The sequence below is a fragment of the Danio rerio genome, chromosome 5 (genome assembly GCF_049306965.1).
Source record: "Danio rerio strain Tuebingen ecotype United States chromosome 5, GRCz12tu, whole genome shotgun sequence".
In the NCBI taxonomy this organism is placed as follows: Eukaryota; Metazoa; Chordata; class Actinopteri; order Cypriniformes; family Danionidae; genus Danio; species Danio rerio.
The window spans coordinates 34,258,098-34,281,408 of record NC_133180.1 but is presented as its reverse complement, the minus strand read 5'-3'; the positions used below and the strand labels follow the sequence as shown (position 1 = coordinate 34,281,408).

General features: G+C 40.6%; 1 protein-coding gene across 3 annotated transcripts in view; it reads right to left on the bottom strand.

Moving 5' to 3' along the window:
- The window catches only part of ttll11 (tubulin tyrosine ligase-like family, member 11), a 62,945-nt gene that overhangs the window by 14,959 nt on the left and 24,675 nt on the right, over positions 1–23,311 (bottom strand). For 2 of the 3 annotated variants that reach the window (XM_073950474.1, NM_001077375.1), the window contains 4 exon segments: positions 22,348–22,923; positions 20,525–20,620; positions 18,669–18,781; positions 1,172–1,408 (listed from right to left, as the gene is read on the bottom strand). In XM_073950474.1, coding sequence (XP_073806575.1) covers positions 1,172–1,408; positions 18,669–18,781; positions 20,525–20,620; positions 22,348–22,923 — 1,022 coding nt within the window. 3 annotated transcript variants of the gene reach the window in all.

Below are 23,311 nucleotides of genomic sequence, written 5' to 3'. Positions count from 1 at the left end.
AGGATTTTGTGAAATGGCCCAGATGGAAAATATTTTAATTTGCCTTATCAAAAAAAAAAAAAAAAAAAAATATATATATATATATATATATATATATATTTATATATATATATATATATATATATATATATATATATATATATTATAATTGAATACATTTAATAATATATTAATATATTCAATATTATTAGTTATATATTAATAATAAAAGTTTATTATTTTTTAAATTTCTTAGCAAAATATTTTAAATATTGTATAAAAACAAGCAAGCTTTTGTATCCAGACACTTTTTTCCAGCATAACCTTTCTTTTAAAATAAAAATGCACAAATGTTTTTAAAGTTTTAAAAACAATAATAAACTAAATCTATGCACAACAATCTGTCCCGGTCGGTGTCCTCAGCAGTAAATACATGGAGCAGTTTAAAACAAATGTCATTGTAGGGAAAATAATTAAACCATTATAATGAATAGAGTTAAAAATCACATTTTTGAATAAATAGTTTAAAGTTTTTGGATTGATGGGTATTGTATGGGTTTTGGCCAGATTGAGAGGCTATACATAAAAAGGAAAATTAAGACCTGTTTAAAAAGATTTAAGACCTACAACACAATCATTTAGTAAATTTAAGACTTTTTAGGCCTAAAATTTGGATTTTGCGATTTAAAACCTTTTAAGACTTTTTAGGGCCCTGCAGAGTAGCCTGCCATGTTTATTGTTCCAAAATATTTGAAATGTTTCCAAAAATAAAATATATTGTGTTCAAAGAGGGAAAAGATTATGTTTTTTACCCAGACATTTTAAAAGAATATATTACTAATAATAATACTAATACTACTAATAATGTCTTTAAAACTTCAAATAAGGGTAGTGTCATTTAATGACAATAATTTATTCTAGAAATATTGTAGAATATAGATTACAATGTTCACTCTTTACATACAATATGTAAGTTTTTTTCTTAACATATATGATCTGAAATATCAAGTATTTCATACTGACCTATTGTCATTTCTGCAAACAAATGTTCTAAATTGATATTTATTTATGATTTAGAAACACTGACAACACACCTATTAATAACAAATACAGAGAACCAGCAATAATATTGAAGTGGTCGGTGTCTGACTGTGGCTTTCTTCCAACTGAGCTTAAGAAACGTAAGACTTGCCTGATAAAGGTGCGGAACCCGGTCGGACCGAGTTTCATGGTCCCTTTGACACCAAGGAAGCGCAGGAATATGGTAGCGATGCGATCCACGACCCTCAAGTAATTAAACTGCTTGGTGTATTTGGGGAAGACTTGCTTTAAACACAAAGATGGAAGTGAATCCGCCAAGCCTTCTTTCTCATCACTTGCTGTTTCCACAACAATAGCGTCTTCTGGGGAAACACCCCCGGCATTTGACCTGTGACACACAAACAAATATTAAACTCAACACACACACAAACACACACACAGGTTTGTTTTACTATCTTAGTGCAAGGCTCACAAATTCCAGTAGCCCGACGTCCTGGGGCTTTGCTTTTTTTTAGTCTGGCTATCAAGATCTATCTCCAACTGCCCGGCGGGCCTGTGGGAGGTAAAATATATCTTAATGCCTTTACATTCTCTCACAAATCAGATAATTATGTATGAACTGTGCTGCTGATATGGCAGCAATAAATCCACCTGTTAACAATGCAGGAGAAAAGCCACAATATAAACTATTACCTCCCAAATAACACAGTGTTTCTGTCCGTTTAATCGCTTGTTCTGTACTGAAATCACTCCGCACTGTCGTCACTCACTCAGAGATCACATTGATACAACGATTCGGATACAGAAATAGCCTGAGCTGAGTTTAAAATATAGTAATCATATGTTTTAAATTAAAATATGAATTAAAGATTAAATTGATTTTAAAAATGACATTTATTCAGGGACAATTAAAATATACAAAATTGTATATGTATTTTCTATTTGGGCTACTTAAATTTATATTTGGGCTACCAAAAACTGAAGAGTGCCTATTAGAAGGCAGAAATTTTGCGAACCCTGTAGTGACAACATTACATAGACTTCCATTGCTTTTATATCAGGTTAATGATACTCAGGTTAATGATACTCTGGCCTCTACCCCTAAATCCCACCCTCACATAAACAACTGTCTATCATAAAATACGAATAAAAATATGGCTAATTTATATGCCCAATTAATTAATGAAGGCTAATGAAATGTTCTCACTAGTGGGTCATTTTGTTTATACAGATGAAGTCAGAATTATTAGCCGCCCTTTTAAAGTTTTGTTTTCTTTTTAAAATATTTTCCAAAAAATGTTTAACAGAGCAAGGAAATTTTCACAATATGTCTGATAATATTTTTTCTTCCACAAAAAGTCTCATTTGTTTTATATCGGCTAGAGTAAAAGTAGTTTTTAATTTTTTTAAACCCATTTTAAGGTCAGAATTATTAGCTCCTTTAAGTTATATATATTTTTAATAGTCTACAGAACAAACCATCATTATACAGTAACTTGACTAATTACCCTAACCTGCCTAGTTAACCTAATTAACCTAGTTAAGCCTGTAAATGTCACTTTAAGCTGTATAGAAGTGTCTTAAAAATATATAGTTTAACATTATTTACTGTCATCATGGCAAATATAAAATAAATCAGTTATTAGAAATGAGTTATTAAAACTATTATGTTTAGAAATGTGTTGGAAAAAATCTTCTCTCCGTTAAACAGAAATTTGGGGAAAAAAAAAACAGGGGGGCTAATAATTCTGACTTTAACTTTATGTGCACACACACACTTTTCTGAAGACTCGCATGATTAGAAATCTTTAAACAACGAGCTTGGAAATAATTAGTTTATAAAGTGTAATAGAACTACATAAACAAATGGGCAATGGTAGTATAAAGTGAAAACATTGTCATTTTCAGTTACTCTCTTCTTCTATCTCCTGTACCCAACACATATCTCCAGATGGTTTATGTTTTGTAACATTTACGACTGTAGATAAGGAGAGGAAAAACTGAAGGTCACTTATGAAATTGCCAAACACTAGCAAAAAAAAAAACACTTAAAACTTGTGGAAAGTGTAGTGATTGATTTATGGATAATATAATGCATAAACAAATAAAATCTGTCAAGTAGGAGAATGGAGGACTTCAAACAAAGGACTAAAAACCTTTCTCGGTGAACAGCATCAGAAAAACCACAAGCCTAACAATTTTCTCCCATTAAATACCTCTTTCTCTTTCACTCATCCAAGGACAACATAATGAAAAACAATTATTTAACAATCACAAAGGCAACCGAGCGAACTGCGGCCCTCTCATACGTGCATTGAGACCAGATGGACGAGAACCCAAAGCAGTTTATTATGTGTAGATTATTGCTTTTCAGCAGTGCTGTAAGTAACTTAAAGAGCTTTTACTCGGAGTAGATGTACTTCAGTGGCTTCTGACCTGAAGGTTACGACTGGAGACTTACAAGGTAAAAGTACTAATGCCTGAGACAGGACTTAACCAACACACTTAATAGGTTTTCCTGATAGGTTTCTAAAGGGGCTTCTCTCTCACACGACAACCTTTAATCCGGATGATCACAAATGCGTTTACTTTAACAAAAGAACTATCATCACCATCAGAGTTTAATCAGGTCAAGATAAATCGGTTTCACTTTTTTTTTACGTTTTTTTATTTATTTATTTAAGGAGGCCCTATTATGCATTAAAAAGGGTCATATTTTGGTTTTGGGGGTTCTCCAACTAAAGTCTAATATGCATGCAACGTCAAAAAACACTATCATTGTCTTATAGTATGCATTTATTTTTACCAAATTTTCCCAGCGACTCTGATATGAATCGTTGAGCAATTCATTTATTCCCAAACTGCTCCTTAGCGCAATGCTAATCTGCGCTGATTGGTCCGATGACCCAGTATGTTGTGATTTGTCGACTGGGTTCAGTGTGAGACAGAGAGAATCGCCCACCACGGCTTAGCAACAATTTTGAAGTAGTCAGAGTGAGAGTTTAAGCCCAATACAGGAGTGCATTAAAGCAATGCAGTTTAACATGAGCTTATTGCTCTATTCTTAACCAAAAGTAAAAACAGTGACACAAATTCAGTATTAATCCACACAGTGGCAAAAGCTGAACTGTTTTGAAACTTGACTGCCGTGCGTCTGTAGAAACAGCTGACAATGGCCATACTGTAGCAACGACAGACGGCAGAATCCGTAAACGTTAAATCTGTAAACAAAGTGGCATTCGCCACGTTTTCAACATGGTTTTAAACACGATATGAGAATATAAAGAGTTAACCAGATACAGTACAAGCGGTTACAGGTAACAATTAAATACATAATGTTGTAACCGTAATGTTTGTAACCGTAGTAGTGCTGTGCATAATTTGTTTAACCCTTTAAAGTTACGTGCTGACTGACTGACTGGCTGACTTGACATGTGCGTGATGCATGAGGTCAGCAAACACGACTTATAGCCGTTTCATTTTACTTTAGGATACATTAATATAGCTCTGTAGGTCTATTAGAGACATTCATAAATATTCCTAGCAAATCTAATAAATGTTGGAGACATACTTGTTACATAAACGCACTTAATCACACAGCAGCGTTTACTTGAGAGCGCACAAGAAGATCTGCGCTTGAGCAGTGTATATTTGAAGGGGCATGCAAGAACTTTTGTACACGAGCAGAGGAAATCGGCGCTCCAGCAAAGAGATTCACATGCTTGTAGGCTATTACATAAATGCGATCTCGACTTGTAAAACTGCGCTCACAACATTTGTCATTGAAATAACACCATGGTTGGTAGATTTGTGTAAAAAAGGCCTGCCGCCACAGCTGGAAAACATCCAGGAGGAAACACTGTCCTGTCAAGGTCTTACAAAGTCAAGTGGTGACATGTTGGTGACATATGTAATACTGTTTCCGGGTCCAAACCGTCACTCATTTGAGTTAAGAAATCATTCGTTTATGATCACTTTTCATTCATATCACACATTAAAGGTAATTTTTTATAAATTCATAGTGTACACAATAATCTCTGGGCTTGCTGCATAAGAAATACCAAAACTTTAGCAATTTATAAAAAAATTAATCACTTTCTGGCCATTGGCTTTGTAAACGTTTATTACATACAGCAACAAGCAGTGGACACTATACAGTTTGACAAATATTGCAGCTTTTGGACAACAATGTACTTTTAAGGCTTTTGTAGGTGAGAATGTAATGGTTTAGATTGGCGACAGAGACCGCATAATAAGCTCTTAGAGGAGGAAAAACCCAGTGTAATTTTAAACTACAGCTGATCAAATCATTATAAAACTGGTAAATGACATTCTAAGTCGATCTCTCTTTTGTATGTTGTAGTGCTGTATTTATACCATGGTAATTGTAGTGTGTTGAGTGTAAGATGGGACTTGCATACTAGGAATGTATGTATTGTCTGTTGGCCACTCTTTGTATAACCAAAGAGTGAGTTCTTTGAGTACTTTTTGACCATCTGTTTCTATTAGGTCTCCTGTTTTTGTTACTGCAGTTCTAGTTCTAGACTAGTTCAGTAAACAGAAAGAAATGCCCGCATGTGTTTAGCGTTATTTCATTTGGCAAACACAACAGTAATCTGGTTTTGATTGTGCTGCTTTTTGCCGGGAAATGTCTGTAGACTGATGGCGTTTCATGTCATTCAGCCTTATAATCATAAAATGTAAGTAAAATTGACTGTTTTGTCATCACTTTACATATTACGCAAGAGAATCATTCAAATACTAGCTCTAAAGTGACGTTTGTGAAGTAGCAACAATTTCTGCTGTTCTGACGTCAGTTGCAGATGTGAGGAAATGGCGGAAGAAAGTAGTTCCCTTTTACAAAAAAGTCGTATAGCATTCAGCTTTATACGACTTCTAAGAAAATCAGAAAACCCCTGTTTATTTCATTTGCATGTGTCTTTGTTATTTAATATTTATCTATAATTGTTATTTGGTTAGTATGTAGAGTGTTACGTAGAATTCTTTGTCCAAAAAAAAAAAGCTATTTAAGTCATTTGGTGAATTGTGTTTATCGCAAAATATATTGCAGAAAAACAAAATATCGCAATAGTCATTTTTTCCCCAATATCGTGAATTTCTATTATAGATCGTAACAATGCATCAGGGGCGACGCAGGGGAGCAGTAGATAGTGCTGTCGTCTCACAGCAAGAAGGTCGCGGGTTCGAACCTCCGCTGGGTCACTTGCCATTTCTGTGTGGGGTTTGCATGTTCTCCCTTTGCTCGCGTGGGTGTCCTCCGAGTGCTTCGGTTTCCCCCACAGTCCAAAGACATGCAATACAGGTGAATTGGGTACAGTGATGGGTTGCGGCTGGAAGGGCATCCGCTGCGTAAAGTCATGTTATTATTAATTATTATTAATTCATGTTAGTAAAGCCATTAACTAATGAAACCTTATTGTAAAGTGTGACCAATACACTAACTAAAAATAAAACAAATACTATCACGTAGTTGTAACATGGTGTTTTTAAACTTTTTTATTTCTTGAAGCTTTTTTATAAATGCACTTACTTGTTTGTTGTCCTCTAAACATTATTTGAGCGGTAAATCTGTTTAAATGATGTTTTGCAGTTGTTCTCGTGCTTATGGCGCTGCATTGTCATGGCAACAGATTTGTAAAGCGACATGTAATTTCATTTAAAATGTTATGAAGCAATTTTATCAGAGTAAAGTCATGGTAGCGTACACACTGTTTACATCTTATGCCTCAACTACTAGTCAAAATGTATTACAGATTTTTGCATTGATTCACTTCCACTGCAAGTCATTTGTCAGTAACCAGTATTTTGTAGAATATATTTTTAATTTAGAAGCTTATGCTGTGATGTTTTATAAAGCTGTTCATGAAAGCATTGTCAGGTATGGTATCACAGTGTGGTTTGGCAACCTATCTGTACAGTGTAAATCTCTGTTGATGTATCTCTTAAAGACAGGATCAAGTTTTATATGAGAGTTGTGTCCTTAATCAGGTGGAAAGGATTCTGAATGATCCAGCTCATTTTTTTTTCCACATTATTAACTACTTTCCTCTGGTAGCAGATACAGAAAGTGTAGATTGAATCGAAATCCTTTGTACCTCTTTCAGTGGGTTTATTTAACAATATTTTATCTTAATTAGTAGGGATGCTCTGATTAGGATTTTTGCAGCCGATACCGAATACCGATTCCTTGTCATGGTGATCGGCTAATACAAAATACCAATTCTAATGCTTCAAGGTTTGTAACGCAAGAAGCAAATTTTCAGTCCAAGTATCATGCTTAAGTGGAAACCTTGCCTTATCTAAAAGAATAAATGAAAGATGTTGCATATAATTCCTTAAACATGTCACTTATAACCATGGTCATGGTCAGAGATAACTTTACAGAACAAAAGAGATAGAACAGTTTTAAAAAATTGGCAAGAAAAAAAACACTAATAAAGCTCTTTGGAAACATTGCAAATCATGAAAGAAGAATTCAACATGTCTCAATAAAGTTTGGCGCACATAAGGAGTTAAAATGCGCACCTATAAATACATTACTTCTTTACTAAAATGAAATAGGTTCATAAACTACTGCTTATTACAATACACATATTACAATAAGCTTAAATATTTAAGTTAAACAATTTTTTATTATTAATTTTCCTAGTATTTCCAGTCAAGATTTAATGAACTTGCAATATTGTTGAAAACACAGAACATTCAGTTTTGATATGTAAAAAGATTTCAGTTCTTATACTGTATGTCCTCTGCTTGTAAACTCGTAAACAAACAATTGTGATCGGTTCATGAGAGCGAGTACAGTTCGAGTCATGAAATTAATTATCGGCCGATACCAATCTCTGGCCAATCGATCGTAACATTCCTACTAATTAGCATTATAATTATTTTAACTACTGTATTTTGTATTTGCTTTTATTGTTTGTTATAATGAAATGTCTGCAGCAATATGATGATGCCCATAACAAATTTCCTGTCAAGGACAATAAAGTCTACTACTACTACTACTACTTATTATTATCTGCTTTCTAAAAGTACCAAACATTGTTCATTCATAGTAGAAAAAACAAAGTATCTTTTGTGCTCCACAGAACAAAAAAACTCAAACTGGTGTGGAACAAGTGGAGGATGAGTAAATAATGACAGAATTTTTGTGTGAACTGTCCCTTTAAGATCAATCATCATGATTCTTGTCATGGAAATTTTGAGCCTCTGCAAGAGCCAATGAGCTTCTGTTAAATGATCATTGATTATCTGTGAATGAAAGCCGAAATGAAATCAGTTAAAAATGCAAAGCAATTGTATTTCTTCAGAAGGCTTGGATTAACCAGCATGACTGATATGGATTTATGCATTTTTATCTCTCTGTAAATGTTTTGAAACATCTTGTGTGCATTTCGAGTGCACTGACTTACTGTATTTGAGGAAGACTTGCAGTTTTGATGAAAATTATATTCATTTTGTATTTCAAAGATTAACTGGAGTCTTATGGGGTGGGAACAGCAGGAGGGTGAGTAAAGTATTATTTTCATTTTCATTCTCCATTAAGCCTTTGACTTTGACAGAATCTTGAATAGTGCTGTAAGATCTCTAATAGGCCATTTGTAATAGCTCTATAAACAGCCATAAACTGGTAAGGGAGTGACCTGCTTATTACAAGCTGTATGTCTAACATATTCATACATGAAATCCAATAAAATAAACCTGATATTGCCTCAGGGTTATCAATGCTAATTCTCCATACCAGCCTCAGTATCTCTACAAAATAAACTGATCCAGTAAGACACGTGATTGATAGCAACCCAAATAAAACTGTCCTGCGAGGAACAGACTGTCATTACGCAACACTAGTGAAGACTTTCTTGTTCGGTAAAGCCTTAGTGACTTTCTAGTTGTCAGTATTAGCCGTGACAATTGTTCTCAGGACAGCAGAGCTTCAAAAAGCATCAAAGGATGAAAATCAGAGGAGTTTGTGTGTGGTGTGTTAATTCAGACACTCATCACAGTCACTGAGGGTTTGTTATTTCAGGTTGACTGGAAGGAGGACACATAATGAAAGAGATTCTGACTGAGTTTCAAGAACTTTCCCTTGATGTGCTCTTGGTTTATTTTATTCACTTAATCTTTTCTGCCAATATAAGCTTATGTTTACTCGGCCGTAAGAGACATTCATACAGGGGAGATTGTTTATTTGTTTATGCAGATTTATTCATGACAAACTAATATGCACCTTGTAGGAGCTTGAAGTCTGGAGGAACTTTCGGTGAGTATATATTTTTTTATTTTATTTTTTTAAAAAGCAAGTTGTTTATTAATATCTTGTTTAAATGCTTGGAAGAAACTTAATAACTTATTTAAATATTTTCTATACGACATAATAAATAAAATCTCATTAAATAACATTAAAATCTCATTAAATAATTGATACATACACAGTGTTGAATGTATCAATTGTCCCGAGTTGTAAAATAAAACAGTTAAAGTCACAGTACACACACAATTTCTCTCTCTCTCTCTCTTAAAAAAAAAAAGAAAAAGAAGAAGATGAGAAATCAGTGGGTTAGTTTTCTCCAAAATGGCACTAGTATGATCCATGCAGTTACTAATAAGTGCTTTTCAGAAATAAAGATTAGCTGGAGTTATAAGTCCAAAGTAATATCTTTATTTAGTAAGGACGTACTAAATCTATCATGTGACGATAAAACATTTACAATGCTACAGTAGCTTTCTCAATCAATTTCATGCTATTCTTTTGAACCTTCTGTTTTTCAAACAATTCAGAAGAAAATGAATTCATTTATTTTCGTTCGGCTTAGTCTCTATTTCAGAGGTCGTCAAAGAGGAATGAACCTTCAACTGATCCAGCATGTTTTACAAGGCTGATGTTCTTCCAGCCACAAGCCAGTACTTGGAAACACCTTTACAAACTCATTCACATACACTCATATATTAAGGACAATTTAGTTTATTCATATCACCTATACCAAATTGAATCGTGGGAGAAACCCATGCAACTCCTGGGAGAATGTGCAAACTCCACACAGAAATGCGAACTGGTTTAGCCGGGACTCGAACCAGCCCCCTTCTTGCTGTGAGGCAACAGTGCTAACCACTGAGCCACCACCAATAAAATGAAACGTTTTAAAAAATATAGTTTAATAACTTAAATTACAGTTGTCGTTTTTTATTACAGAATAAACAAAACAAATTTTGGAAATATTTTATGTAAAAAGAAGTTTTTAATTGCTTTAAAAACATCTAAACAGTTTGATTAATCTTTGGCTGAATTAATGTATAATATTATTTGACATTTTATCTTAAACAACAAATGTACTGCCTGTTGTTAAAGCATTAACTGTTAAGCAATGGGCCATATTGTGTAAAGCGTCACATGATTTGACTAATTCTTTAAAGATCCAACAATAAAAGTATGCGTTTTTCCTACATACATTGTGAAACATATAAACACTTTTTGCTCAGCAGCCACTGTGTCTAGTAGTTTTTCAAAGTTTCTAGCCACTCTGCTAGCCACAGTTTAGTTGTGGGAAAAATGTACACTCACTGGCCACTTTTATTAGGTACATAAATGTCCAACTGCTTCAATATGTCCAACTGCTCTTAGCAAATTTCTAATCAGCCAATCACATGGCAGCAACTCAATGCTTTTAGGCATGTAGACATGGTCAAGACGATCTGCTGCAGTTCAAACCGAGCATCAGAATGGGAAAGAAGGTCATTTAAATCACTCTGAACGTGGCATGGTTGTTGGTGCCAGATGGGCTTGTCTGAGTATTTCAGAAACTGCTGATCTACTGGGATATTTACCACACAACCACCTCTATGGTTTACAGAAAACGATTTGAAAAATATCCAGTAGGTAGCAGTTCTGTGGGCGTAAATGCCTTTTTGATGCCAGAGGTCAGAGGAGAATGGCCAGACTGGTTCAAGCTGAAAGAAAGGCAAAAGTAGCTCAAAGAACCACTTGTTACAACAGAGGTATGGAGAAGAGCATCTCTAAATGTACAGCACGTCCAACCTTAAGACGGATGGGCTACAGCAGCAGAAGACCACACTGGGTGCCACTCCTGTCAGCTAAGAACAGGAAACTGAGGCTACAATTTGCACAGGCTCACCAAAACTGGACAACAGAAGATTGGAAAAACGATGCCAGGTCTCGATTTCTATTGCGATGAAGGGTCAGAATTTGGCGTCAACAACATGAAAGCATAGATTCATCCTGCCTTGTATAAACAGTTCAGGCTGGTGGTGGTGTTGTACTGGTGTGGGGGATATTTTCCTGGATTAATGCAGTTCCCCTTCGGGGGGAACTTCAGCACTATAAGTGGATTTGATTTGTAAAATCCACGCATTGGGAGGTTCGGTTCAGAAGCTACTCGTCTGAAAGAGTATTGAACGGGCCAATTAAGAATGAATTGGCAGCGCAAGCCTGCGCAGGTGAGCGGCATAAGCAATCAACTGAGTATATAAGCTCACCTGGCGCCAGCAGACGCTATCCTTTTCGCTTCAGAGACTTTCTGATCGAGTCGATGAGGGTTCCTCCTGCTGTGACCAGCGATTCTGAGCGAACGAGAGCATTCTCCCGGTCCAGAGTGTGTACACGCAGTGGCAGACGGTCGAGCTGGGTTTCTCCCTTGCCTGGCGTTCTTTGGGTCCGGTCCTCCAGAGCGGTGCGTATAAAGTTGCAAACTTCACAGAAAGAGCAACACAGTCGTGCAGCACGTCCTTATCAGGACGGCGCTCCGACTGTGCGTTTCTGGATGCGGTGGTTTCCTGTCCTCGGATGATGGGCGCGGGCACTGCGTTACATGTCTGGGGGTCCAGCATGTTAATGCGCTGCTCGCGGGCAGTTCATGTCGTCATTGCGATGCCATGACTGTTGCGCAAGATCGCGGTTAGCCTTTGCAAAGGGTGAACCACCCCAGTTGTCCCCTGCTCTGCAGCGGGCACTCGGGCAGATCTGAGGGTTTCAGCGAGAGATAATCCGTCGCCCACGGGCCCGCGGACCTCCCGCTCCTCTAAGCGCTCCATCCAAGCTTCGGGCGGGGGAAGCGATCCGTCTAACAGATGGTAGCCCTTACGCCCGATGACACCGGAGACCAGATGTCCACCGCGGCATCGGAGGGTGGGCTTTCATTGTCCGATGATGATCCAGACCCGCTCGCCCCCTTCGGGCTGGTGAGCGCTGTCACTACGGATCCTGAAACGGACATGTTAGCCGTGCTTTCCCGGGCTGCTTCGGCCGTGGGTTGGAGATGGTTTATCCCCCAGCTCCGCGGCCGGACCGACTAGAGGGGCGTTCCCTTCTTCCCGGAGGTGCACAGTAGGCTCACGCGGTCATGTAAAGCACTTTTTTCTGCTCGTGCTGCGTGTTCCTCCACCCTAACCACTCTTGACGGTGAAACAGCCAGGGGGTATGTGGCGATTCCTCAGGTTGAGTGCGCGATGGCGGTAAATCCGCGCGGCGCCTCTTCTTGGCGGGATCCGCCTCGTCTCCCATCCAAAGCCTGTAAGTTATCTACCTCCCTCGGAGCTAGAGCTTACATAGCTGAGGGCCAGGCTGCTTCCGCCTTGCATGCGATAGCCACCTACTAGCGCTACCAAGCGCAGGCGCTGGACGAGCTGCACGAGGGTGGGTCCAACCCAGGCTTACGAGCTTCGCACCGCCGCCGACTTAGCTCTTCGGACTACTGAGTCCGCTGCGTGTGCGTTGGGGAGGACGATGTCCACATTAGTGGTCCAGGAGCGCCACCCCTGGCTGATATGCGCAAAGTCGACAAAGTCCGCTTTCTTGACTTCCCCATATCCCCAGCCAGGTTCGGCGACACTGTCTGTGAATTCACCCAGGAATTCAAGGCGGTGAGAGAGCAGTTGGTGGGTGATGTCTTATCGGCGGTCCGTAGCCCGCTCCGCCCGCCGTGCCATTCATACCTGCTCCTCGCCGAAGGCGCCCGCCTACGAGAGCTGCTCCGCCCCCGCACACGCCTCAGGCGAAGCGAGCGCGTCGGGCACCTCGGAAGCAGGCAGCCCCCCTGCCCAGAACGCCGCTAAGTCCGGCAACGGACCGCGAAGCGCCCCTGGGACAGGCCATCTGGAGAAGAGGGAACTTGCTCTTTCCCCGCTGGAGGGCGGGGCCCCATTTCCAACGGCACTTTTTACTGCCATGAAAACATTATAAAAGGGCACTTTTCACTTCCCCAGATGTGACAGCCCGAAATCTGCCAGTCTGGGACGCTATGCTTTCTAGCTTGCAGATTCGGTGCGTTTCGCCAGTGGCTCACGAGCGCTGGGAGGACGGTCTCCTTTCTCCCACCCCTCGAGCCTCCCCTCCGGAGCTCGGGTTTGGAGTGAGAGCAAATATCTCACCTCCAGCTTTTCCGTGGGACCCGCGAGCTTCCCGGATCAGCACACCCACTCCGCGCTGCCCCACTGCTGGTACGTCAGCGATTGTAGCGATGAGTCCATTAGCGAGAGCTCTGCCTGCCTGGTTAGCGCGGGCCAGCTCTTCGCGGTGGCTCATACGCACAATCAGACTCGGCTATGCGATTCAGTTCGCGAAACGGCCCCCCAAGTCACGGGTGTGTATTCACCAGGGTCAGCCCCCTGTCCGCCCCTGTCTTGCGAGAGGAGATTGCTGTCCTCCTGGCGAAGGATGCAATCGAGCCGCTCCCTCCAGCCGAGATGGAGAGTGGGTTTTACAGCCCACGCTTCATCGTGCCCAAAAGAGCGGTGGGTCACGGCCAATCCTAGATCTGCGCGTTTTGAACCGCTGCCTGCACAAGCTGCCGTTCAGAATGCTCACGCAGAAGCGCATCCTCCGGTGCGTTCGTCCTCTGGGTTGGTCTGCAGCATTAGACCTGATGGACGCGTATTTCCATGTCTCCACTCTTCCTCGCCACCGACAGTTTCTGCGGTTTGCGTTTGAAGGTCGAGCTTGGCAATACAAAGCCCTCCCCTTCGGGCTCTCTCTGTCTCCGCGGGTCCTCACCAAGCCCGCGGAGGGTGCCTCAGCGCCCCTTCGGCTCGCGGGCATCTGCATACTCAATTTCTTTACGACTGGCTGATTTTTGCCCTCTCTCAGAGCAGTTGATTATGCACAGAGACAAAGTGCTCTGGCACTTCCACCTGTGGGGGTTTCAGGTCAACCGAGAAAAGAGCAAACTCGCCCCCGTGCAGAGGATCTCTTCTCTCGGGCTGGAGCTGGACTCGGTCACCATGGCAGCGCGCCTCTCCGGAGAGCGCGCTCAGCTGATGCTGTACTGTCTGAGAGAGCTCGACAGTAAAATAGTGGTCCCACTGAAACTATTTCAGAGGCTCCTGGGGCATATGGCATCCGCAGCCGCTTCATGCCGCTCGGATTATTCTATATGAGACCACTTCAGCACTGGCTTCACGATCGAGTCCCCAGACGCGCATGGCACGCGCGCGCACACCGAGTCTCTGTTACTGCGCTGTGTCGCCGCGCCCTCAGCCCTTGGAGCGACCCCTCGTTCCTACAGGCCTGGGTGTCTCTAGAACAGGCGTCCAGTCTTGTTGTCGTTTCAGCAGACACTTCCAACACGGGCTGGGGGGCTGTGCGTTGCGGGCATGCGGCTGCGGACCTGTGGAAAGGTACCCAGTTGCATTGGCATATCGCCTGGAGCTGTTGGCAGTGTTCCTCGCTCTCCACCGTTTTTTTCCGGTGCTGGAGCGGCAACACGTGCTGGTCAGGACGGACAGTACGGCGGCGGTGGCGTATATCAGCCGTATAGGGGGTATGCGCTCTCGCCGCATGTCTCAGCTCGCCCGCCGTCTGCTCCTCTGGAGTCATCCGCGGCTGAAATCGCTGCACACCATTCATATTAAGGCAAGCTCAACCGTGCAGCCGATGCGCTCTCACGGCAGCCTTGCGTCCTGGAGAATGGAGACTCCACCCCGAGTCTGTTCAGCTGATATGGGCGCGATTCGGGGAAGCCCAGATCGATCTGTTGCTTCCCCCGAGATCGCTCATTGCTAGTTGTTCTTTCCCTGACCGAGTGCTCTCGGCACGGATGCACTGGCTTACAGCTGGCCTCGGGGCACGCGCAAATACGCGTTTCCCCCAGTGAGCCTGCTCGCGCAGTTACTGTGCAAGGTCAGGAAGAGGACGAGGAACAGGTTGCTGGTTGCGCCCCTCTGGCTCAACCGGACCTGGATGTCAGAGCTCTTCCTCGCGATAGCCCTCCCCTGGCAGTCCCTTCGAGAGAGCACCTACTCTCTCAGGGACAGGGCACCACCTGGCACCCTCGCCGATCTTTGAAGAGATTTTAGACGCGAGGAAGACTTAGGTAACCTCCGATTGCGGTGGCTAATACCGTCACTCGGGCTAGAGCCCCCTCCCCGAGCGCGCCTATGCCCTGACGTGGAGTCTATTCACTGAATGGTGTGTCTCTCGCTGAGAAGACCCCCGTAATTTGCCAGATCAGCGTTGTGCTTTCTTTACGCCGAGAGAAGCTGGAGAGCAGGCTGTCGCCCTCCACACTCAAGGTTACGTGGCTGCCATCTCCGCTCTTATAACGCGGTGGCTGGCAGCACCGTGGGAATGCATAACCTCATCATCCGGTTCCTCAGGGGCGCTAAGCGAATTAATCCATCCCGCCCCCTCTCATGCCCTCTTAGGATCTCGCCCTCGCTACACAAGCCGCGTCAGATCCCTTCGATCCTCGACTCAGTATCTTTCTGTCCCTGAAGACAGCTCTGCTGGTCGCGTTGATATCGATTAGAGGGTCGGGGACCCGGAGGCATTTTTCGGTCAGTGACTCGTGCCTGTAATTGGGCTGGCTTCTCTCACGTCCTGAGACCCCGCCCGCGATATGTGCCCAAGGTTCCTACCACTCCGTTTTAATACGAGGTAGTGAGCCTGCAAGCGCTGCCCTCGGAGGAGGCAGACCCAGCCCTTCTTTATTGTCCAGTTCGCGTTTTGCGTATTATCCGGACCGCACTCAGAGTTTAGATCATCTGAGCAGCTCTTCGTCTGTTATAACGGTCGGCAGCAGGGAAGTGCCGTACCGAAATAAGTTCCCACTAGATTGTGGATGCCTTTCTTTCACTATCAGAGCCGAGATGAGCCGCGTCCCCCGAGAGCGCGTGCGCACTCCACTCGGAGTTTCGCATCCTCTCGAGCGCGCGCACGCGGCGCCCCTCTAACAGACTTCTGTAGAGCTGCGGGCTGGGTGACACCCAACACATTTGCAAGGTTTTACAATCTGCGAGTGGAGCCGGTTTCCTCAAGGGTATTAGGTAACCCTTGGTGATTGAGGAAACAATTCGGTAGGGTGTTGAAACACGCTTGCTGCGCCATTTTCCCTAACACGGAGATACGTGCGCCTTTTTATCTGTCAGTAAAGTTCCCCGTCAGGTGAGCCCTGCAGATTCCTCCGTGGCCCCCAGCACTGACTCAGCGGAGGAGTCACTTGCTGGCCCACTACGTTGTAGGTCTGCCCGCTGGTCAGCCCGCGTTTTGGGTAAAGGTGCCTGCTATGCGTGATCCCCACTAGGCGATCCCATATGCTTATTCCGCCACGGTTAAGTCCCCCCCCCTGGGCGGACCCGTGTCTTCCCTCCCCGCTAACCACTCTTTTGCTATGCGTACTCCCCCTTTTTAGGGCTAGTCCATATGTAAATTCTGCCATCTATCCCCCCTCGGGTAACGGATGGCCTCCGCAGCGTCCTCCCTAGCGGGATTGCACGCTTCCCAACGTACTGTCGTATTTCCTAGAATTATCTAGATGCTCACGACTTCCCAAAAAATATATCTAAATCCGTAAAACTTCTGTTGAAGTAGGATAAATTAGGGCCAGGGACACGTTGGAGGACCGCGCCCCCCATGATGCGGGTGCGTCACGCTTGCTTGACTATCTCCTCATCGGGGGTGTTGGTAAGGTGCAGTCATTATGGCGCTTTCAATGGGCTCCCAATGCGTGGATTTTACAAATCAAATCCACTTATAGTGCTGAAGTTCCCCCCGAAGGGGAACGTTCGAGGTTACTAAAGTAACCCTTCGTTCCCCGAGGAGGGGAACGGAAGCACTATACTCCGTCGCCATAATGACTGTCCCTTAGCTGTTGAAAGTCTCTTCAGCTTAAAAAGGATAGCGTCTGCTGGCGCCAGGTGAGCTTATATACTCAGTTGATTGCTTATGCCGCTCACCTGCGCAGGCTTGCGCTGCCAATTCATTCTTAATTGGCCCGTTCAATACTCTTTCAGACGAGTAGCTTCTGAACCGAACCTCCCAATGCGTGGATTTTACAAATCAAATCCACTTATAGTGCTTCCGTTCCCCTCCTCGGGGAACGAAGGGTTACTTTAGTAACCTCGAACGTTCTGATGGCAAATAGGAGTTCAACCCAGTACTAGTAAGGTGTACCTAATAAAGTGGCTGATGAGTGTATTATTTATATGCTAAAATTACTGTACTAAAATACAAAAAAAGGACATTTTGGTCAATTACAATTCACAAAACTCATTAAAGCAGACTTAAATTTAATTTGTGTACAAGTGACGTGAAAATGTGTATGTGAGGGAGAGCTAGATTAAACATCATGAGGTTTTCATCACCATGATTCATTCCTTCTCTGCTGGTCTTTTGCTGGGTTCACACCAAATGTAGAGTACATCACATACAAATTCAATGCAAATGACATGTGTGAATGACACTGAATGCGTGACATGTTTTCTGTAAACTTGTGGAATTCGCCTCAGTTGTATCTACCACACAAGTTAAAAAAATTGAGTTTTGTGTATTGTGACATTGCTCAATAGTGCGCATGAGTAAACACTGTTGCATGGATTGCACATGGGAGTTGTGGATTCTTACTGTTATATTAAAATTCATTTTTATTTGACATGACTTTAAACAACACTACAATTTATAGGGTATCCTCAGCCTGCACGTGTCGCAATTGAAAGTGGCATTTGGCAGGTGTTAATGTCAAGCCCTGGATTCAAAGTAAGACTAAAACTTTCAGTAATGTAATTTTGTGCAGAAATAATGTAAAACATCAATATAATCCTCAAGAACTAAAAACCCCAAACAAACAGAGATAGAAGAGCATGATTAAACTGTTTCATTATTCATCAAACCGCAGAGTGATTTTCATTTTTCACCACAAACCAGACAACTGCGCTACAACATTAAAAAGTGTGTCTGAGGGCTAAATTAGCAGATATTAAACAGAAATGTGCAGCGAGTGTCTTTTCCGCTCGAAGCACACAAGCACGTCTCAATTAAACTGGAAGCTGACTCCACACTTTCAGCGGCCTGACTTATATTTCCCCCCAGGCCCGGACACTAAAGTGAGCAAGTGTACATTGAGCAGCGATAAAAGGTGAAGGCATGAGACACACACCCGCTCATGGGGCACGAGGCCGTCCACATTTCCAGAGGAAGACTGGCCACACCAGTGTGAAATTCCATCACAGGATTTCCTGAATTTCATTTTTCCGTCTGAAAGGCTTATGACTGCAGCTCAGCAGACCATTATTTCAGCTCCACAAAGCTGAAGGCAGGAGGACAACACACGCCGGTGGGCATGTGCACACACACACACACAAACTGAACCACCCCATAAGCCTTTGAGGCTGTGACTCACGTGATGTGTTTCCTCTGAGCAGGATCCATGAGGCGCAGTGTGTCTCTGATCACTCCTACTTTCACCTCCTCATCTACTGGACTGGGGATGTATTCATACACACCAGGTGAGACCTGAAACATGTGAAGTCAATAATATCAGCATCCTAACAGACAGATGCTTCTGTTTCTATTAGGCTGTAAACTCAAGTTTCATCTTCTCTTAGGTAACTTCTTAGTTTGTTTGGAGTTAGTGATTATTTTTCACCTAATGCTGAGCAAGGCAAAAAAAAAAAGTTTTAATAACTAATTTCTAATAACTGATTTATTTTATCTTTGTCATGATGACAGTAAATGATATTTGACTAGATATTTTTCCAGACATTTCTATACAGCGTAAAGTGACATTTAAAGGCTTAACTAGGTTAAGTAGTTTAACTAGGCAGGTTAGGGTAATTTGGCAAGTCATTGTATAATGATGGTTTGTTCTGTGGAGTATCGGAAAAAATATATAGCTTAAAGGTGCTAATAATTTTGACCTTAAAATGGTGTTTAAAAAATTAAAAACTTTTTTTTTTTATTTTAGCCAAAATAAAACAAATAAGAGTTTCTCCAGAAGAGCAAATATTATCAGACATACTGTGAACATTTCCATGCTCTGTTAAACTTCATTTAGGAAAAATTTAAAAAGAGGAAAAAAATAAAAGGGGGAATAATAATTCTGACTTCAACTGTAAGTACACCCTCACAAATCTCTTTTAAATTCCTATTTTTTATAGTAAGCTATACAATATTATTTTTTTTGCATATATTTTAAATTTGTCAGTACTGAAGCCAAATTTGGAGCTTATCTAACAAAATAACTTACAATAAAAGTCCAAAAACTAGTGCGCCCACATGTATATGCTATAGAAAAATATTAAATACAAATTTTAAAAGGAGGAAAAATCAAAAGAAGCAAAAAATGTGAAAAATTTTGTTGAAATTTTGTAGGTTGTACTTTTTTTTAAAAATATTTAGATTAAATTCAATTGTGTTATCTTTCAATTTCTGAATATATTTGGTGACTAAAATTTCATTTTAATAAATATATCTGTTTAATAAATCTGTTTTGTTTTAATGCACCAAAATACATTGCCTATATTTACTGAGAAATGGATACAAATAATCATTTCCAAAATGGGGTGTACTCAATTATGCGAAGCACTGGATATCTATATACACGGCATAAAATTGCTGCTCTCTATTTTACTATTAATTGAAATGTCTTTTGTTCTGGTATTACAAAGCTCGATTTTCTACATTCATTGCTTCAGTCTTCAGTGTCTCAAGATCCTTTAGAAATTATCATCAATGTGAAACAATTCTAAAGAAACACATTATTATTATCAGTGTAGAAAACATTGATTATTTTTTATGTAAACATTGATGCATTATCTAGTGAATAGAAGGTCTAATAAAAAGATTAATAAAATTATTTTGTGCCTTCCTGAATAAGTATTTGACTTCGAACATATAGCCCTGTTATTCAATGCATTAATTAAACAGACTGAGTAATTATTTTGACTTACAATTAAATTATGAACTGTTCTTTGACATAATAATTTTTAAATGCAAGTGTTATATGATAGTTCCACTTTTATATTTCTTTTATGTAATTTTTTTCTATTTTAGTCATGGAACAACTGTTTAAAAAAAATACCATGTTATTTTTATATTTATGACATGTACAGTCCCATGGCATTTTTTATTTTAAGTAACCAAACTAATATAGTTTGACACAATAAATTACATAAAATGTAATTAAAACTACCAAAGGTACTTTACGACAGCAGTTTATTTAAATCACAACACTTAAAAATAACATCTGCACCTCACCTCCTGCTCGTGTTCAATCCTCATGCTGGGATTGGCATTGACTTCTAATAAAACAGGCTTCAAGTTCTTCATCAGCAGGATATCAAAGCCCAGGATCTAAAATTGGGACACATCGTCATCTGTAATTAACTATTCATTAACTTTGAAAAACAGAATTATGAGTCACTCCATGAAGAAAAAGCAGTGCATTTGCTCATTGTGCTCTTTTGAGTGCTTATTATAGTGATGCAGGCCACAAAAAACACATTGCATGCACCAAAAAATGAAGATCACACTTTAGTTTGGGGACCAACTCTTACCATTAACTAACTATTAAAGGGATAGTTCACTCAAATGTGACATTTATATCATCAGTTAGTATTCCTCCACTTGATCCTAACCTGTTTATTTATTTATTTATTTTTTTGATCCGTTAAACACAAAAGATGATATTTTGACAAATGTTGGAAACCTTTAACTATTGACATCCATTATAGGAAAAACAAATACTATGGAAGTCAATGGTTGAAAGTCTCCAACATTCTTCAACAGAACAAAAACATTAAAACTGGTGGAGAATTAGTAAATGATGGCAGATTTTTTTTTTTTTCATTTTTGAGTGAACTATGCTTTAAACTTTGACTTTTACTTCTCCAAAAGTGTGACGCAGGACAAACGCAGTGGAGCTTTAATTATACCTCTTTCTATCTCTTTCAAATTCTTCCAGTGGTGATCACATGATCATGATTAATGCTGTTTTATCAAACCGAATACTGTACATGTACACTGTACTGTACACTGATCACACGATCAGAAACTGGGCCCGATCACGCACTTTCAGACTTGATTGGAATCAGACATTACCTTCCGTTAAGTACTTGCATATATATGTATATATTCTCATTATTTTTGAACACATCTATAGTTATGCAGTGGCACAGAGTTAGACCCCTTTCTTGACTTCACACTTGACTTTGGCATGACATCACTTTGTTGCAGAGATGCTATTGGTCAGAAAGCGCGTGTTTGTTTGCGGTCTAGAGGTATTATAAAGTGGATAATGACAGAACTTAAAAAGAAAAAGCTAAATTTAACACAACAAACCTGATGAGGCATCTCAAAAACAAACACCCGACACAATACAGCCAATTTACACAGGCAACCCAAGGACAGGCGACCCACAGGACATCACAGCCAAGATAGCACAAATGATCACAATGAGTGACCTGCCATTTGCCTTTGTAGAGAAACCTGGATTTCTTATGCTTAGTGAGCACGTAAGAATGTATGTAATGTATTTATTACATGATTGTTCAAGCTACCTCACAGAAGTGCTCTGTGTATTAACAGAGTTGTTGAATGTTCACAAAAGGTAAATTAAATAAAAAATAAGGAACATCTTGGATCTGTTTCTTCGCTCTCCTTTATTATTTCTATGTATTATAGAATTATCGGATTGGGTTTTGGTATCGGTAGATACTTAAAATCAAATCACTCGGATTAAAAAAACCTGATCAGGAAATCCCTACACTCAGAAATAAAGGTACAGGAGCTGTCACTGGGTCAGTACCTTTTCAAAAGATACAAATTTGTACCCAAAGAGCCCACAGTGGTACCTCAAAGGTGCATATTAGTGCCCAAATGTACCTATAAAGTACCTTTGAGGTACCATGTGGACCCTTCAGGTACAAATATGTACCTTTTGAAAAGGTACTGACCCAGTGACAGCTCCTGTACCTTTATTTCTTACAGTGTACTATTTTACAAATCTTGTATATTGTGCCTTAAATAGTGAAAATTGGGCCCCAAACTAAAGTGCTTCCAAAACAAATAAGCAAATATACCTGAAAACATGTGGGTCCTGGTTTTCCAGGTGGTATGTCAGCTTGGTAATAGACCTTCAGTTCAGGCACAAGTGCAATTACAGTCTTGATAACCAGAGCAATGATGTCTGACCAGACCTTCTTGATGTCCACTCCTTTAGACGCCAGGCGGTAGAGGACGCTAGAGAAGGTGCGTTTACTGCCCGTGCTGCAGCTGTCAGAGTGGACAAAGTTACCGCTGTGCACATTCAGCGAGTAGTTGGTAAGGTGCATAAAAACATGACTGAGGTTCTTCTGGCTGGGCTCCTGGTAGGGTTCGGTGCAGAACCTGGACAAGCCTTCTTTAGCGATATAGATTTCTAGAGGATCCAGTGAGCGGACCAGAACGTACAGGCGGATGTCAAACTTGAGTTTATCGATGAGCAGGGGCTTCTGGATGTATTCTTGAACGACCGATTGCTTGATCTGAGAACCTGAGATCACCCGAAGGTCAGCAGGGTCGCGGATGAGGTAGATGCCATCCCCTTGGGATCCACTGTCCGGTTTGACGATGAAGGTGGGTTTGAGAATGGAATCGTTATCTTTCAGGAGACGAATCTGGAAAAAAAAAAAGACATACAGCAATATTTTTTAAAAATATCACTGCTAAATAATTGAGATGCATTTTGCTATATGAACATAATAATAATGATTTAATGACATTCTGGTAACACTTTAGCTTAAGTACCAATTCTCAGTATTAACTAGTGGCTTGCTACATGCCTATTATTAAGATATTATCTGTTTAGTAGTACTTATAAAGTACATATTCGGCATAATCTTATTCTACATCTCTAAACCGAACTACTTCATTAATAACTATAGCAAAAATTATAGCAAAAGTGTTGTTCAAAGTATTTGTTAAAATAACATGTTATCAAATCTCAAATATTTTATTATCTGTTTTTAATCTGTATCTATTTAAATTAAGTGGAAATTAAAATTG